We start from the raw sequence: 20,361 nt of genomic DNA on the forward strand, positions 1-20,361 counted from the left end.
CTAAATTTATAATTTATTTATCTGAAAATAAGGTTAATGAAATCTTACTCTTTAGAGATTTACAAGACCTTTAAATAAGTCAAACTTTTAAATAGGCTAGAAAATCTTATTCTAGTAGGAAAATCCTAAAAACATGAAAGCATAAGGGAAATTAAATTAAAATTCAAGTCAAAATAGTAAAATAAAAAAATAGCTAAGAAAAATAAAAATAAAAAACCTAAACAACAACATTTGGGTCTAATTTTAAGAGATTCAATGGTTTGATAAGCAACATAATGACTCCTATAAAAAAAACTACATGCAAAATTTTGAGCATGATTCAACAATCGGATCTTTTATTATCACTATTTTAAATGATATAATATCAGTCTAGTTTGGCGCAATCAAACCTCCACTCAGGCCTAGTTTTATCATCATCATCATCTTGATAAAAAAAATATCAAAAGTTAAATTTGACTGAAGATATACATAAAAAAATTAAGGGTAAAAAACAGGTCATGACATATAGGTTTTACTAGTTTAACATAACCATAAATCAAACTAAAATAGGTTGGTTTGAACTAGTTTCTGGTTTGGTCCTATGTTTTTTAAAATGGTTCGGGTGATTTTTTAACTCAAAATCAAACAAAACAAAAAATGACCACCTCTATTTTATGAATTCAACACTCTATTTCATCATTATTATTGCTTATTCAATTTCATACACTTGTGAAAAATCACATTAGACATATCATAATAACCTTTTTCTTTTTCTTGTTTTAGGATAAGCAATGTGAACTTTTATCGAGTTTGAGTCAGGGGCATAGCATGATGGCAAAGGGCTTGAGATCTGTACAGCAGGTCTCGAGTTCGAGTCAGGGCGTGCACCTCTTGTAAGAGCCTGGGACAACCGAGGTTTTACTCGCTTACCTAGGCCCATAAAGTGCGCTTTCCGAGAAGTGGGGTTTTCTCGAATCCAAAAAAAATATGAACTTTTATCATTAAAAGAAAGCTAAAACTAAATGGAAATTCATTGTACACCTATATGTATTTCACTATTCACTACAATAGTGTAAGTACCATATTCCATTCTAAACAAATTGATAGTCTTAGTGTTGGGGTATTTTGGTCTTTTCATAAGGTCTATTGGTAACTACCAGATTGACTAGGGATAAAATTATCTTCTTTATTTTTAAAAGAACATTTTAATTAATAATTTACCCTTAGAAGCAAAAATTTTAAAACTAGCAATTAAGGGCTTTTTTTTTAATCTTTTTCACTCTTTTAAGCATTGTAAAATGACTCGATTGCTCTTAAAAGAAAATTTTTCAAAGTTTGCGTCCATAGGCTCTCTTTTTTTTCTTTTCAGCCTGTTTTTTTTTGTTATTATCAAGTTGGTCAAAGGCAATTTAATCTTTTAATAAACATTAAATATTTTCAACCTATAATGGGTGAGATGCGCTCGAAGCCTTCTAGCGGCTCTTGTGATGCCTCTAAGTGGGTAAAAAGGCTTTGCTGCCATATCTTTGGAATCATTGCAATGTCTTTTTCTTGGAAGGGCAGCGCATGGTTGTAAGACAAATTGTCATCGACGGAGCTTTCTTTCTCTTTTTTTTTCTCTCTTCTCCCCTTGAAAATCATGTTGGCCATTCAAAATTTTAGAGTTGTCCTCGTAGTTATTCATATTTCAGCTTTGATTCATATTCTTTCAACTTCTAATTTTTATTCTTAAACATTTTGTATAAAGTCTTATTTATTTTTAATTTTATCATTCAATCCCAGTTTATGATATGTTATTTTTTTTCAATTTGCTCCTTGTTCTTTTGATTTCTACTCTTTTTTTTTTACTATCTTGTATAATTTTTATTTGTTTTTCACTTATGATGGTCAGGATTTGAAATAGGAGGCAACGTGTCCCCCTAAAAGAAAAAGGAAAAAGATTAAGTAAGACCAAACACGTTGACTGCCATAAGCTTATACACCTAAACTTTTTTTCCCTTATTTTTTTTCTTAATTAATCTTTTTCCCAATTTTATCCTTCCCAATTGTATTTTTATTGATTTTTCTTATTGATGTTTTTTTCCCCAATTTCAACCTTTAATATTTTATTGAATTTTAATTGGTAACACAATTTGTTTTAGTTTGATACTTGTAGGTTTATCGTGATCTCAAATAAATGTCTGATATTTAGCTGGCTAAGAAACCCGAATTGATCCAATAGATCGCCATCTCAATATTCATTAAAAAATTATGTCATCTTAAAAAATTTATGTTTAAACCCGCACCATATTTTTACTAGTCATATGACTTGCTTTTGAACCTAACAAGTAAATTGTGTCATGTTAGGGTTGCTATAACTTGATTTTAACCCCTATGTTGATGCCTTTTTAGAAATTCAAAAAAAATCTAAAAATTCTCAAAAACACTTTTAGATGTGATTTGGCCAATCTCTAGTGATTCATAATTTTTTACCCTTTTTTTTCTATGGAAAAATCTTCTAAAAATAAAAAACTCTAGCTTAAACTTTTTTTTAAATCAATCAATCAAAAAAACCAATAATGATGGGGATAAGGGTGAGAATTTTTATTAGTGAGCATAATATAATTGAGAAAAGGATAAGGATCAACTTGAACATTTAAAACCTCATCTCAAAACAAGTAAAAAAAAATACAAATGATAATATTTAAAAAACAAAAACAACAAAGAGAAAGGGAGTTGAATGTTTTCGAAGGTACAAGAATAAGGAATTTAGGGAAGAATAAAGGAATTTTAGGGATAGTATAAAAAAAAGGTGAACAATATAGTGAGAGAAAAGATATGGGAAGAGAAAAAAATTGGGTAAAAAAGTATTAAAAAAAACCTGGCGACCTTTATCTCTCGTTTCCTCCATTCATAATCCTAGCTGACAATAACCCTAAGACATTCCAACACCATCAGCGCCTCTAAGCCTACCACAAACTCCAGCTCACCAATTGATAACCAAACCCTAATCGAACCAGTAGCATCACCAAATAAACTTGATCTAACGATCACGATTCTGTCTCCTTTTATATCCGAAACCAAATCTTCCTCTAAAATCAAACATTGTTCTAGATTTTTTCTGAGACCAAGCCCCACAAAAACAAGCCAATAAGAACCCATGTATACTTAAAAAAAAACCTTTAATATATCCTTATGTTTGTACATGACTGATTGATATGTATAGGACTGATGTTGATAAGTTTTTTAACAAATATTTGAAATCTTATATGGAGTTGTACCCGTGTATATACAATAGAATATTTTCTTTCGTACACATATTGTTTTAGGTTAGGAGAAGTAGTAGTGTCCTAGTACTTTATGATTCAGTTAACGCTTATGAAACCACCAAACTCTCATGGATAGTCTACAACTAGGAACCTAACTAGTATTTATATGTTATAGATAAAGGGTTGGTCATGTAATAGAGAATATAACAATCATCGCATGCATCATACCTAAGGTAAGAACCCTAATGTACTTTTATGATAAGAGTTTGCCTAGTAAAAGACCATAATGACCTAAAACAATGATTAAGATATTTATATATATAATTTTGAAAATAATATTGTCATCATAGGTGACTCTGCTCTTTGAAAGAAATTGAATGAATGATAAAAAAAGTAATTTAAAAGGTTATTGTTAGTGGCACCCTAAGCATACGAATCCACATTCACATGATATTTATTATAATATATGTATATAAGAAAAATATGAATAAAATTATAATACTTTGAAAATATTTTGAACCCTAAACCATTAATCTAATCACCTTATCAATAACATAACCAAATATTATTTATAATGACATATTAAGGTTTGTTTAAAATATATCAAATCCCATACTTATCAAATCTAAATACATGCCAAAAAGGCTAAAAAATAATAGTTTTGACTAGTTATGAAGCTGCTAGAACTGACTCGATTATAGGAAACAATGAAAAAGCATCCAAATCATATGCAAACATAAAATAGATTATGTGAGATGATGACACGTGTTAGACATGTTTTGAATCTAGATCTAAAAAAGCCAGTAACAAAAATTATGGAATTAACAACCATAAAATTCTTAGGTGAAATGGAAGTTTCGTGTAGGGGTTGTTGTGAGGTTATCTTTGGTTTTTTATAGGTGTTTCTCAATCTTTTTTATTATGGGGCTTGGTCTTAGAAAAAAAATCTAGTACAAGGTTTAATTTTGGGGGAGATGTGGTTTTAAAAAGAAGGTAAAATCATGGTCATCAGATCGAGTTTATTTAATAATGCTCCTAATTTGATTGAGATTTGATTATTGACGAATGAGATGGAGTTTGTGGTTTAGTTATTGTCTTTGGATGGTTGATGACTTAGAATTGTGAATGAGGAAAAAGAGAGTTTTCTAATTCAATTATTGCTCTAATAATTTTTTTCTCTTCTACATGCGCAATTCTCTCTTTTCAAAAAATCCTGTTTTGAATTCAACCCATAACTATAAGAATTTCTAAAGCGTAATAGAAGAAATTCCTAATTCAATTATTGCTCCATTGAATTCAATTATCTTGATTTTATCTGAGCTTCACCTAATTATTATCGCCAATTGATGAGCTATACTAGGGTAGGAGATTCGACTCATTACTCTTGCCATTCCTTACATGTAAAGATTATCTTACAAGTCTTGGAAAAAAAAGAAGAAGCAGAAGGGTGCAAACACAACCACTTTTGTGTCTGCAAATCAAGGAACATTTTGTTCCAGAATATCTGCTTAGAAAAAGCTACAGAGAGGATGAAACATAATAAAAAATGAAACATGGTTGTGCCAAGTGTTATGTCTCATATTCTCTCATGACAGGAACATCAACATTTGTTTGCAATTTTACAATTTGTAGATGGGTTGAATATGATTATAATCAAAACCTGAGAATTGACATGTTCAATATGATTACATTTTTTAGATGGGTTATATTTTTCATCAGGGTTTAGAAATTGGGTTGAATTGGAAAATATTTGTTTTGGAGTATTATAAAATCAAACTGGTATTAAATAATTGAATAGTATATAGGGCCGCAAGACTAGTGGAAAACGGCACAAGGCCTGAATACAGCAGCCGGTCTACAACAAGCCTAGGACCAACGAGGGCAAACTCTACTAGGCCCAAATTGATTGCAAGAAAGCTTATTTTTTATACCCATGTTCTTGTTGAGTTTTATATAAATGTTTCCATTATTTAGCCAGTTCGAATCGAGAAAAAGCTATTCTGCATTTCGTAACTATGAAGTTTAGTTATTGCAATTACTTTTAAAGAAAAATAAAGCAACTTAAAAAAAAAAATCTCAATTGGCCAGCCTTTAAAATTCTCTGTATATTGAAAAAAAAAAAAGAGGAAATGCTACAGTCTCGTGGCAGTGAATTTTGTAATGCCGAAACAAAAACAAAGGGTCCTAGGACGGATTAACTCCACTCCAAAATTTAATTAAAATACGAGAAACACATTAAATCCAAGCCCTACTTCATCACTGATTTCTGGACCACAAGCAGTCCTTAATTTTTAATCTGCAACGCAAAGTGATTTCCTTAATCCTTACATATACACACCATGAACTCCTAGACCCGATAATTGATTGTTTCTTTGTTTCTGGATTAATGGAGAAACAATCTTCGTGCTGTCGCTATCCTTTCTTCATTGCCAAGTCTCTGGCATTGATCGATCAAGAAAGGATCCATGTCATGCTAAACTATGAGAACAAGAAACCAATGCACCTGCAAAACCCAGAAACCGAAATAGTAGAGAGTGAAAGATTCAACTGCTTTGACTCTTTCTTATCGGTAACCAATGAGCAGGATCAAGAAAGCAAGCCAAATAATCAACTCCATGCTAGTTAGAAGAAATAAGCAGAGGAGCTCAAATCAAAACCATCTGGTGCCATATCTGAAACTGGAGGCATCCTGCTAAAAAGTGGACTGTGAACGTATTCGCCAGAATCAAACCCGAAATAAGAACCACTACCACCCCCCAGTACTGAGTCAAATCCAGTAGTCATTGCTGTCTGGTCCTCAAAACCCATCAGCCTTGAAGATGATGAATCGGTCAAACCACATTGACCCATACTATAACCCGAGTCGTGAGATATATCAGAAGGAAACTCATGAGGAAGCACATTGTAATCATTAACGTGTTGTAGCTGTTGATTATCAGTTCTGGTGCTGGAGCAGCACCAAGAATCTCCACCAGAAGTCATTGAAGAAAACCCGTCTGACAAATGGCATTGAGAGGTAAAATCCTGGTTGAAAATGGGAGTCGAGTCCGGCTGAAGATCACGAGAGGGAGGCCGGGCATTGAAGAATAATGAGGACAGGCTGTTATTATGGTCGCTATTTTGTTGGAGTTGCTGCTGCTGCTGCTGCTGTAGAGATTGCTGGTCATCAGGGGAGATAATGGAGGTAACGGATGAACCAGCAGGCATGTCAGAGTAAACAAAGTTTGTGCGAGCACGAGGACCGCGCATGGAGCGAGCGGCTCTGTCGTAGGCCAAGGCAGCTTCCTCGGCAGTGTCAAAGGTGCCTAGCCAATGCCTTTCTTTTGTTGAAGGGTCTCTTATCTCTGCTGCATATCTTCCCCATGGCCTTCTCCTAACACCAAGAAACCTTAATCCAGTACCCGGTTCCTGCTGTACTTGCTGTGGTTGCTTCCTTTTGCTTTTCGATGAAGATGGATTCATGCTGCCAAGGATTTAAAAAGAAAATTTGAAGGTGATTGAGGAAATTAAGGAACTAGAGAGATTACGTGAGATGGTAGATATATGGAATTCCTTTTCTCTCTTGATGACTTGTGTTGGTCGATGTTGTCTTCCTGCCTCTTTTTGCAGCCAGCGGTTTATATAGGACAGCATGCCCATTCTCCTTCACTGAATTTACCCGCACTATCTTCAATTTTTCCTCATATGTCCTCCTCTACCAAATGGGCCCGCTTATAATTTCATAAAAATCCTATAACCAAAAAAAAAAAATTCTTGATAGAACCAATTAATTACTATAACCTTGACAAATTCAAACAAGACCTTACATATGCAGTCCAAGAAAAGAAAAGAAAAGACCCTACATATGTATTTTACCTCACATGTGTAAAATATAACTTGATGGCGGCAATTGACAGCAATTATGTCAATATTAGTGAAGATTAATCTCACCATCAAATCGAAACCTGGAGAGGATAAAAATGAAGGGAAATTCTTGAGTTTATTCTGTCAAATAGCCACGTCCAAAAACCAGACACTGAATTCAAACGACAGGATAGATAGTAGAAGAATACAGCAATAAGAAAATGGGGAAAAAATAAAATATAAATGGTCAGCATGTTCTCTCAGATCCCATGTTAACTATTATTCTTCAATCAAAGTATTTTAATGGTGTTAATTTATGGAAATCGCATATAGTCCAAGAGTTCTTACATGTGATGTATCAAAAAATGCATGAATCGGGGAGGGGAGCCAATCATGGACGCTGCGCACAATCTAATAAGATGCAGAATCACTCATCATTAAGAGCTCCATCCTCACATTCCAATGATCATTGCGTATGGAGGGAGCAGCGAATGTGCCTCTCCTCAAATCATTATGAAATGATCACACCAAAATGTATATGTCAAATCAAATAAACAAAAAGTCATTTGTGATGACCTAATTTATTATAATAGATATAGTAAATGCGAATCTTTCTGGGATGTGATTTGACTAGGGATGGAGGATTGTTCTGGCCTTGTCCCGTAGCAGGTTATTAATGGGTACCGGCTAGTAAAATTCTAAGTTCATTTCTGATATAAAAAACAAAGCTAGTATCTTGGATGTGTTTTTCAGTATTATAATGTTTTTTAATTGAGAAATATAAAAATAATGTTCGAGTTTAATAAAATAATTGAAATATATATATATATATATATATATATATATATATAATGATTAATCATAAAAGGAGTTATGAATAGTACTCATTAAAGACTAAAATAGCAAGTTTTATTTTATTTATTTTAAAGGTTAATTATGGTTGTTAAGTATATATATTTTTTGTTCTTATCCTCCCAATATTCCAAGAAGATCTCCATGATATCATTCCATAAGGAAGAAAATAAATAAATGATAACTTGAAAACCCCATAAAAAGTAAGGAAAAAAAATTCAAAACTTAATTTCTAATAAATCAAATATTAAAAAAAAAAGGTAAGAAAAAATCAACATAAATCCACTTGAGTTAGCATGTCAAATACATAAGCTGTTCGTGAGCCTAAGATAAATATGAAGAAAGAAAATTGAATAAAATTACAAAAATCAAATATAAAAAAACTCAATATTAAGGGGTAAAATTGAAAAAAAAATTATTTTTCCTTGGAGAGAGAAAAAAGAAAAAGAAAAAGAAAAGATCATTGGAGCCCAACAATCACATCTCCCTTGACACGATCTTGATCGCTAGGAAGCTCGCGGTGAGATGCTTTTAAAGCCATTAGGAAAGCCAATGTTTGGCAGCAGGGTAACACCTTATGCACCGCCTAAACTCAGCAAGCACTTCCCAAAAGCTAGCATGTGAGTAGCACACGTAAGTCTATTTGTCCTGACCATTTACCCCATTTCTATGTTTTGTTTTAATTTCAATTTTGGTAACTTAACAATTAATTGTTCTAAGTTAGCAAATTTTTGCTATATTTTGTAAAATCGAGCATCAACCAAGCCCTAAAAGTTTTTCTCGACATTGCAAAAACTTCAATTCTAGGCAACAAAAAAAAATCAAAAGTCAAATTAAAAATAAATAAATGTGAATGGATTATTTAAAAAAAAAACTTGAATGACTAAAAAAAACATAAACTCTTCCACTGGCCTTACAAATTAGTCCTTGATATTAGTAAACAAAGGGACTAAATATTTTTAAAAGGCTCAAATTCAGTTTCTGAAGCTTTAATTTTATTTTGTAAAACTGAGCATTAACCGAGCGACAAGTTAATTTATCTAATTTCGTAATCTGCATGCACAAACATAGAAAACAAATCATCAAGATCAACCCCAAATAAATATTGCAATGTTAAAGGATTAAATAAAAAAAAAATTGAGGGATTGAAAAAATAAGAAGGGAGTCCATATGCAAATTTATTTTTATTTTTTTTATTTTTTTAATCAAATATATTTTTCTCTCGACCATTTTTGTTATTTTTGTGATAGTAACTAAAAACTATGTTAGATAATGGCGGTTAATTTTATCCTTATATAAGTTAAACAAGTTTTGTCGGATTTTTGTCGGAGGATTAATTAGTAGAGACATTGTACCTCAAATTAATGGCTTTGAATGGTAAATTTTACCCTCCATGCACCAAGTTTTTTTTTTTTGCCTGTCTCTTCACTTTTCTTTTTCTTTAAATACACGCCATTTTTTTTTTATCATCAATCATTACTAATAATTAAATTATTTTCGTTTTATTTTCATTAACATTTAACCCTTTAATTTATAATACACCAAACATTCTTAAACATCAATTTTTATACCCTTTAAACTTGCTCTTGCTCTAGAAATAATTATTTCTGTAACAATTCACTCTTTTTTTTCTTACCTTCATACCAAATGCCAACTTATAGTCTATTTGTCATCCAAAAGAGTCCAAATTTAGGGTTTTGAAAGGGGCCATGAAGATAATGATGATGAGTGCATTGCTTTGGACTCTCAATATCTATCATGTGGTTTCCAATGGCTATCATTGCATAAATGCTCTGGTTTTGATTGAAATTTGAAAAGCGTGGAGATAAGGACTTTTTGATATTGGGCCTTAACAAGCTGGTGGTGTTTAATATAATTTGTTTCCGCAGGCTCTTTAATGGGTGTGTGAGGAGTATCATTGCTCAGCCATGTGCATCCAATTCCAGCAAGAAAAATCTACGACACTTTTCAAAGTTTTTTGTTTTCTCCAAACCAAAAATTTATCCCTTTTTTTTTAAAAAAAATTATTGGTTTGGCTTTTTATATTTCGTGGGTTTTCTGGATTTTAAACAACTAATTAGAACAATTCAAATGTGTTGTTGGGTGGCATGTGATAGAAACACATTGGCTTTTTGAATAACTAAATGGTCGGTAATGCGGCTATACTGGTTATTAAGAGTATTTTTTAATATATATATATATATATATATATATATATATATTAATATTATCACATCAAAATAAAAAAAATCTAAAAAAATTAATCAAACAAAAAATACTTTAAAAAATAATTCCAACCACAAAATAAGTGTTAATTTTAAGGATTAATTTGGGGACTGTTTACCATTTATGCTAAGTGTTAACTGGAACCCTGAATTTTAGATGATGAAAAATAGAGTTTTGGGGGTTCAAATATGTTGGAACTTGATTGTTTGAACACGAGAGATGGCCGGAGCTTGAACTAGGTGACGACAAATCATATATCTAGACAAATGATCTACATTCCATGGATTAAAAAAAAGAGGCATGATTAAAAAAAGAGCTCCTTTTTTCTCTATAATTTAAATCATTTTAATTTTTAAAAATACTTATTCCGATTAACATGAAATTTAATATTTAAAATAAATTTTGAAAATCATCCCAGACATACAACTAGCTTAATAACTCAATATTCATATGTGATACAATCATAGCTACCTTTCGTAACTCGATACCAAATCTACCTCGTTAACATTCTAGTATTAAGTGTACTGTGATTTATTTTCCAGTGGAATATATATATATCACTTACACCATGTATAAATGAAAAATTATTTTAACTATTAAAAAATCAACAAACAATTCTCCAAAACTTTCATGTCAACTATTATGTTAATAAAATTATTTTAAATATCTAGTAGGTGGTCAAGTAGTAAGAGTTTGTGATTAAGGGGTTTGCTCCCCATATGATCTCAAATTCGAGCTCTGTACATGGCTGCTAATATGATAAGTACGTACTGGAGACTTGTATATGATCGTTAATTTCTTGTAATCCGGCACAGACGTTAATAAAAAAATTTGATAAAGTGATAGAAACTGAAAATATAAAATGATTGATTATAGACTGTTGGTATCTGGGATTTTTAGGATAAGAGATGAGGAAATATTGTGAATAGATGGTATCTTTGAGAAATAAGAATGTGAGTAGGAAATAAGGAGCTAAACGAGGAAACATGGACAAATCTCTATCAGAGAGTGCTTAGAGAGGTTTTGCACTGTCTACTTTATTCGGATGAAGTACCTAAGTATTTGTAGAGAGAATTAAGTGTCATAATTAATCAAAAAAATCTAATTGATATTTAATAGTAAAAAAATAAATATAAAATGAGATGCCACGGCTAATAGAGTAGCGAAACTTGTTCTAGGTATGGTATTTAGGGGATTATGCCAATTGTTTAGTGAAAAAACCACACACTGATCCTTTCGAGTCATATTTTCCATCACATTAAATTAAAAAAAAAATACTAATTAGTAAGCAATAGACTCTGCTTCTATCGATCTAAAGCTTAATTATTAATAAGCCTTCTTGCCTAAAAAGTGTTATTTGTTAATTATGGATAGTACTTGCAATTAAGTTGCAATACGAAAAGAAATTAAGCTGGGCATGATATGTGTTCATTTAGAGTAAAGAGTGCAAGGATATTTTGATGGAAAATAAGGAAAAATATACATATATGAAAGATTGGCAGGTACTTATTATTGTTGGAAATTTTATTTAAAAAATATATTTGAGGTCATATTAAAAGTGAAATCTATTTATTTTGGGGACAATTTGTTCTTTGAAATTTAATATTCAATTTAAGTTTTTAATATAAAACATTAATATAATTTAAACAAATTATAAATTAATAAAAAATTAATCTCAAAAAATCATCATGTTTTGGAGAAACCTAATTTAAACCCGCTAAAAATTCTTTCTCGTATATAAAAAAAACAAGCTTAAATTTAACATAAAGAACACCTAGATTTTTAGAATGAAAAATACTTAAACAAAATAAGCTTTAGGCTTGAATCTTTACATGTTTAAAATAATTTATTGAGTTATAAAAGATTATTTTTTCCATCTTAAAATTCACAGTTTTTCTCCATTAAAAAACTATTTACTCCCCCAGACACACAGGCTAACAATATTTTAACCTTCTTCCTTTAAATCTTAAATATTTCTCTCCTAAAAAATAAATAAATCAAACATGAGCAGTATATATATATATAATCCTTTCTAGCCTACTAGCAAACATGTAATGAGTTGATCATCCAGCCCCGAAAGGCAACAGAACAGGCTGCTTTTTAGAAGAGAAAACAGGTTAAAGCTCAACAACAAATTTGTTTATCGAAAAAGTTGAATAAGAAGTGGGAATTTGTTTAAGCTGTATGCATGAACAGAACTTCCATTAAACGCTTACACGTCGCAGAAAGCATTATGGCAGGCAAATAGTGATGCCGATGGCTGGCTTTTACACCAGCCACGCCAATACTGCTTCAAAGCTGAGGAGGTGCATTTGTTGAGCTTTTCTTTTCTTTTATTGGTGGAACTTCAAATTCCAGCCACGATTTATTTTAATGCTATCCTCAAACCCTATGCTTCATACGCGTATGATGAAACTCGTCCACATCATGATCAGTAAATAATTGCCGACGAAAACTCGATCTGTTCTTGATGCTGGTCTTTCTCATTATATATTGAAGGATTGATGCCTTGAAAATTGTGCATTATCACCATTAATTATCTTGAATGGTTCTCCTAAGTTTATCTGTCAGACGGCAATAAATCAAAAGGATTCTATTATGCTCCCCAATTCTTTGTAAATACCAGCTATCTAACCTGTGATTCGCTATTGACGGATAATGTTCTTTTACAGCACAAAAAAATGAATATGCCAACATTTTTTAAAAAATCTCAATCTTAATTGAAAAGTTAACACATGTAAATAAATTAAATTTTTTATGTAAAAAATTATAAAACTTGATTTCTAACCATTCAAAGTTAACCGATTAAATATATTACCTGGGTTATGAACTAATTAAATTGAGCTCAATAATTTTTTTATATAATTTTTTATTTAATTATATAATGAAAATGATGCTTGTAAAATCAAAAACCAACTAAATATCAGGGTGTTTTATTCGAGATTGTGATAAACCTATGAATATCAAATATAAATAATTTATGTTTCCCAATAAAAAATCAATAAAATATTAAAAAATAAGATTGAAAAAAATTAAGCAAGAAAAATCAATAAAGATCCAATTGTGAATGATCAAATTGAAAAAAAAAAACAATCCAAAAAAATAAATAAAATAAGACAAAAATAAAAAGAGCCAATTATGAAGGATCAAATTGAAAAAAAAAAGCCTATGAATGCAAGCTTGAGGCTATTAAAAAAATTTTCTTTTGTTGTCCATCTATGGTTTTATTGGAAAAAAATAGCAGACAACTTGTTGCTTTCTCTGCCCAGATTTTGATCGCCGAAAACTCGAGCCATAGATTTTAAACACCATAAAAATTTATTTAAACCATAATTTTGACCCCAAAACACTTGAAAAACATCTTGGAGACTTAAATAAACTTGTTTATACCTTTAAATAATTCAAAAATGGTAAACAAACAAAAAATCAAATTGAAATAAAAAAAACTTTCCGAGATCAGATCTACTTTAAAAAAAAACTAAAGGTGAAAGAACACTTTACAAGAACTCTTTCTAGCATATAAAACTCGTACAAACTAATATCGACTATTTTGGTAGCCTAATTCGTTGTCCACCAATATTTTTTTCTATTACCAGAATTCAATGACTTTCTCTTTCCTATCTTGAACTAGAAAATAAAAAATAAAATTTTATTCCACAATTGAGTTTTTGAAATATTTAGGACCGAGAAGTTATCATTTAAAAAAGTAAAAAGGCCAAAGTTTACTTTCTATCCCTTTTTGAAAACACCAAATGTTCCCTCCTTGTTTTACTCATCAATCTCATTTGTTTTAATCCTGTCTCTCATTAACAATTTTTGATAAATCATCCATGAAAATTGGTCATAAAAGGAAACAATTGAATAGAAAAAAATTGAATAAACAATTGCAGACATTGTGAATTGCAACAGTGAAAAACTCATGCATTTTAGAGTTTTTGTTAATAAATAACTAATATAAAATTAAAATAAGTCACGTGCTATAATATTTTAATTTGTTTTAAAATAAATCTTAAACTTAATTATCAAGTTTAATATGATATAATAATTTTAATAACAAAGTGGTCTATAATTTTAATTCCAATATCCTCATTCCCACTTACTAAAATTGTAAAATTAAGCAAAAGTTGTAATTAGTCATCATGAACGCAAAAACTCATAATATATAAAATATAATCAGAAATTACTAAAAAAAATCAATTTAATATATTTTTAATTTAAAAATATTTTTAAAAAATATCTACAAGCAAAACCAGAAATTATGCCAAACAACCCAGATGACAGTGCTAGCTCTGGAAATAGAGTTACCCATCACAATCTTGATGGAATTATCAACCATATATGTACCATATTTTTTTTTTAAAAAAAAACATACCAACTCTTTGAACAAAGCTAATTATTTCATATATGATAAAACGCCCTAATTTTTATCATTTGATTAGGGGGAAATGACACGTGGACATCGATCATTACCATATTAATTAGAGCTTACTTTGGTGCTGAATTGATCATATCCCATCAAAACATGCTTTTTGTTTCCTTTCTTAACACACACACATAAATAACAAGTAAATTAGTTGTCTTGCGCTCATAATTAGTGATGACATGTTAGTTATTACTAATCAAATAAAAGGCGGTTGGTCGGCTTCCATTCTTTTAGGGCTCTTCCATTCATATGGGTCCCACGGTCGGCGCCGGCTATGATGCTTATTGCAAAATTATCATAGAAAATCACCAGTAGAAGCGTGTATTTGAACCACGCCCATGAGACCAATGCATTGCAGCCCATAGAGAAACACACACAAGAACTCGAGCGAGCGAGCGAGCTATATATATTGATAGTTCTAATAATTAAGTTTAATTAGTCTAATAATTAGTGAAACAAGAAAGAATGGCGAAGATAGCTTTTGGCAGTCTTGGTGACTCTTTCAGCTTAGCCTCCCTCAAGGCTTATCTATCTGAGTTCATCGCCACTCTTTTTTTTTTTTTTTAATTTAACGTGGGTGTCCGGGTCAGTTTGTGCGCACCTCGACTAATCCTATGAGCCCTGAAGTTAACGACCATGTAAGCCTCCAGTAACCATCATATGAGCAACCACAGGGTTCGAACATGAGACCACAGAGGAAGTAAACCTCTTGATCCCAAGCTTTTATCACTGAGTCACCATCTAGATGGTTAGTTCATCGCCACTCTTCTTTTTGTATTTGCTGGTGTTGGATCGGCTGTCGCTTACAGTAAGTACTACTGAGTCCATCACCAGTTTTACATGATCATGCCTACATGAATTATTAAAAAAAAAAAGCAAAAAAAAAACTCTCTTCAGAAAATTGGTATTTTGAAATATATAATTAGGTAAACAAGGTAATTATAAGTCTACGTAGTTTAGTAAAAGTAATAAATTATCTCATTTCAGAGATTATTATTTAATATCCCTGTATTTTTATTTTCATTTTTAATGCGATTCTTTTTGTTCATGAATTCGTTTTTATTTTATTTTGATTTTAAAAATAGAAACGGTAAAAAATACATAAACAAGACGGAACGTTTGAAGGGAAAATGAAGCATTTTAAAAAAATAATATTAAATTAAGCATGGTCAACAAAAGATTATTTGATTATTTTTATACTACATAGATGAATTAATTTATTTTAATAAACTATAAGGACTAAATTATAATTAACTCTAAAGTAAGTGTGTACCATGATGGAAAAAATATACAAAGTTTACTAACGAAACAGCCCTCCTGCTAAGCACGAGATTAAAAACATGCAGTCGAAACTGTAGTGTAAATTTTGCTTCGGTATGGTATAGGTAAGCTCACAACAGATGCAGCCTTAGACCCACCTGGCCTTGTTGCGGTGGCAGTGGCTCACGCATTTGCACTTTTTGTGGGAGTCTCCATAGCAGCAAACATTTCAGGTGGCCATTTAAATCCGGCTGTCACCTTCGGACTGGCCATCGGAGGCAACATCACCTGCCTTACTGGCCTTTTATACTGGATTGCTCAATGCCTCGGCTCCATCGTCGCATGCCTCCTCCTCAAAGTCGTTACTAGCGCTGAGGTAAAACACCAGAATTATATATCATGCATCCTGAAAAGCCATATGTATAAAAAAAGAAAAAATGATTTTGATCTTAGTTTTTAGTTAATTAGTGGTAACCATTTGAAACCTTGAACCCTAAGAGAATAAATAAATTACCAGTAAAAATCCCCTTCATTGCTAAGGAAATATTTTCAGTTGACAAGCGATGTTACTTGGGAAATTAGCATCGGGATGACAGAATATGTTGGTAAGATCTTACTTGGCAAAACTGTGGTGGTAAGATTTCAAATATTTCAGCTGCTTTTCTGTTTTTAGTACTCTTCGAGTGGATTAGTTAATTTCCGGCTTGACTAATCACTGCTTATCCAATAATTAAGGCAGATCGTTTTATCATTTACGCAAAGCAAGAGAGAAGTCCTGAATTAATCATTTAAATTATCAAAGAGAAAACTAAATCATTTCTCCACTTAAAGTCCCTGCCACAGTTAATGGATATATCCCTTTGTGCAAGGAAATCCATCTGCGTTTACCAGTATTTTGAACTGTTCATCTGTGAACCATGCAATTCTAATAAATCGCCAATTAATCATCTTTGATTGTATCAAAGCTCAAAATTGTTTTACTGGACTTCATAGGGCATCCCAACCCATGGAGTTGCTTCAGGGATGAGTGCTATCGAAGGAGTGGTGATGGAGATTGTCATAACCTTTGCACTTGTCTATACTGTCTATGCCACAGCCGCAGACCCCAAAAAAGACTCCCTTGGAATTATAGCACCCATTGCTATAGGGTTCATTGTTGGTGCTAACATTCTTGCTGCTGGCCCATTCAGTGGTGGTTCGATGAACCCAGCTCGCTCATTTGGCCCAGCTGTGGTTAGTGGTGACTTCTCACAGAACTGGATCTACTGGCTGGGGCCACTCGTTGGAGGTGGGTTGGCTGGGCTTGTTTACGGCGGTATTTTCATAGGGTCTTACGCGCCTGCCCCAGTTTCTGAAGACTACGCCTAAACAGTTGCGTAGGCTTGTGAATTGTGATTTGCTTTCTTGCTTTCTGGGTAGGTTTGAGCCTGTTCTTTGTCAATGACCAGTTAAAAATTATCTGTACCTGTTTAATAAGAAAATGTCTTTTGTGGACTTTACTCTGATCGGATAAGACTGCCTGTCAATGTTGATGCCACGTCTCCGAGTCTCGAACACGAGTAACTCTTTATAATATGAGATTATAATTTTTTTAATTGATAATTATTTTCTTCACATATAAATTTGATAAATTTCCCAGGACATCATTGATTGCATCTATGATGGTCCATGCATGGAGATGTGAGAGTAATTACAGCAACATATTTCGCCTGTCAGCTGTTCGCTAGCTTGGATAGGAACTCACGAGTCACAATCCTCCATTCTTTCTTGTATGTAAACCAAGCGAACCCAATTGTTCAGGACAAACTGTCTGGAATCTGTATTTCACGAATGAAGAAAAATCCAAAACAAATGATGATAACCATGTTTTTGCATGTTTGAGAATGTGTGGCCGTCCCTTGAAGGTTTGTATTTTGCATATATATAGATAAGCGTACGTATAAATTTATTTTAGAAATGTTATTAAACTTGGTATTGATCTAGTTCAACAAATCAACTTGGCAGGATGCTGGCTTCTAGCTGAGATTGAGTTTAAAATTAAATTAAGTAAAAATTGATCTAATATAATCCAAGTAATTTGGTATGAAGAGACACCATTTTTATTCAATAAAATCATTGGAGGCAAAACATTTTTCTTCCCTCTTTATGCTTGGGATAGAACCCTAGCTAGCTTTATGTTTTCTATTTTCTTTTTGACTTTGCCATTTTTGTTTCTTATCTCATTTTATCATTGTTACACATTATCATAGCGCAAACGAGCAATCTTTAAAAGGAGACAAGCTCGATGCCACCAATCCATATTCCCTCCATCCCGACCATCCTATAATGATGCTTGTTTCTAAGCCCTTCAATGGTACCATTGCCCAAGAGGTATGAAAAGACATTCAAGATCATTTTTTTCTGAAAATGATATCCCTCGTATTTTTCAGATTGAAAATGATATTGCTTGTCTAGTTCAAGATCAGATGACAATTACAGTTTAATATACAAAATTTAAAAAATCATAGGATGGACTAGGCTCCTATAATGGCATTGTTTGCTCTAGTGGGGTAGACCACAAAAGACATATTGATGAAATTTCTCATGGAACGCAATAAGGCATGCAATGCAATCCGAGATCTAATCATATTGATGAACCCATCATCTACTGTTGTAAAGGCTTACTCTTCCATTGTACAAGAAAGGAAGCAGCGAAGCTTGGATGCTGCACGTGAGGCAGCTAGCAAAGATCCTGGCAATAACCATTCGAAGGGATATTGAATGCATAGCTCTAGCTATTTGACAGAATATGTCTATTAAAAAGAGAATAAAATTAATTACCAATGCCTGCACTAGACAAATAAAAGAAACTTAATAAGCTTCATGGACCAACGTCCAAGATTCTTGCTTCATTCCCTAGAATTCTTTTTTTAAAAAAAAATTAATGAAAATTTATGTGACTAGCACATGAATGTTCTCAGTTCCACTGTAAAAGGTGGGAATCTGTAGATTTTTGCTAAATGGCATGAAGCGTGGCTGTCAGGCAATGTTCTTTAATTAGTGACTGTCAACTTTATTTGATCCAGGTTCCACCCCCATGTGGAGGGGATAGCACTAGCTTTCGATCTTTTCACTTTCTTGACGACTTCTCTTTCCTTTGATCTGAAAATTTGATTCCCTGTCGATTTTGTGGTTAATTTCTGCTTTGCATTACACAGGTGGAGCAGCTCAGCTTGGTCTCTCCTAGTACCATGTGGCCAAGAAAAGTAGTCATTTGTGGATTTCTTAGTCGGAGTGAAGGAGAAACGGAAAGATAACAAATATTGTATCTTAAGCTAAAGCTTATGATATGGGCTTTCAATTTATTTAAATATAAATAATTTACAATAAATTTGTGTTAAAAAATCATGATTCAATGTATTTAAATAAAAAAAATTTCATCTTAATATCAATATTTTAATTTTTTTAATCTATACAAACGTGACACGACAACATATGTTTTAGATATTTTAATAAATATCAAAACTTTAATGATTAATATTTAATTATATTGATAGATAAGCAATGTATATATATATATATATATATATATATATATATATATATATCAGAACTACAGCATATATATACTTTAAATTGCATCTGTTTTAATACTATATATCATCGATTGATACCTCTTCACCATTTTTCGGAGCTTATTCTACCAGCAGTCCCAAAAGGCAGCAGGGACTTCAAGTCGGCGAAGAACACCGTTTCCAATAAATCAAGCTAAAATTCAAAATCGTTAATTCAGCACATTCTTTTTAAATGCTATTTCCTGGCACTGTGATAGCAAAGGCCCATAACAAAGACATTTCAACAAAAACAAAAAGGGTGAAAATGATAGACACAAACATAAAAGTTTAAAGTTGATTAACATATCTATATTCCATGCGTGGAGTAAGAATTGGTTCATGGAGCATCTGTAGTTTTCTATATATATATATATATATATATATATATATAAAAGGGTTAAAGCAGATTAATGTAATTATGACTCGACGCAAGTCCCGTACTCTCCCAGTGTTGAGTGCGATGATTATAGGCATAAAACCGTGTACAGACTGGCTTGGTCAAATCATTTATCAAGAATGGCCATCTCGTTCATGTGTATAATGCAGACTTGGGGCCCCTCTATCAGCTCTTGAAGACAAGGAAATGGCTGAACACTTTCATGATCTGTGCCTTCTCATCCCACAATTTGAAATTTGAGTGAAGTCAGAATCTTCGGCTGGCCCTCGGTGATGAAGGTGGCAAGTGAAGCTCTGTTCGTGTCCAATGCAAGCAAGAAGTTTCCCATGGAACAAGCCCTATATATTGAAACGTGAAAATTGGCATTTGTGTCGGTGTGTCAACGCAACCACAGATTAGAGGAGGCCAATTATAGGACTCTCTGTGTAGTGTACTCAATTAGGTATAGCGATCGTGACTGACTACCTAGCATATTATTTAGATGCATCCTTGTACGCATGAAACAACCGCCCAATTTGACCATATGGCATGCTGATTTCT

General features: G+C 32.2%; 2 protein-coding genes across 2 annotated transcripts; one reads left to right on the forward strand and one right to left on the reverse strand.

The window, feature by feature from the left end:
* Positions 1 to 5,307: 5,307 nt before the first annotated feature.
* Positions 5,308 to 6,920, reverse strand: LOC133702359 (ethylene-responsive transcription factor LEP-like). The gene has a single exon (XM_062126696.1). The coding sequence runs from the start codon at positions 6,687 to 6,689 to the stop codon at positions 5,850 to 5,852; it is 840 nt and encodes a 279-aa protein (XP_061982680.1). The 5' UTR covers positions 6,690 to 6,920; the 3' UTR covers positions 5,308 to 5,849.
* An 8,023-nt stretch (positions 6,921 to 14,943) lies between these two features.
* On the forward strand, positions 14,944 to 17,325 carry LOC133702376 (probable aquaporin TIP2-2). The gene is made up of 5 exons (XM_062126712.1): positions 14,944 to 15,107; position 15,246; positions 15,325 to 15,379; positions 15,957 to 16,207; positions 16,825 to 17,325. Exons 1-5 carry the CDS (start codon positions 15,037 to 15,039, stop codon positions 17,197 to 17,199), a joined length of 753 nt encoding a protein of 250 aa, XP_061982696.1. The 5' UTR covers positions 14,944 to 15,036; the 3' UTR covers positions 17,200 to 17,325.
* The last annotated feature ends 3,036 nt before the right edge of the window (positions 17,326 to 20,361 follow it).

The sequence above is a fragment of the Populus nigra genome, chromosome 8 (genome assembly GCF_951802175.1).
Source record: "Populus nigra chromosome 8, ddPopNigr1.1, whole genome shotgun sequence".
In the NCBI taxonomy this organism is placed as follows: Eukaryota; Viridiplantae; Streptophyta; class Magnoliopsida; order Malpighiales; family Salicaceae; genus Populus; species Populus nigra.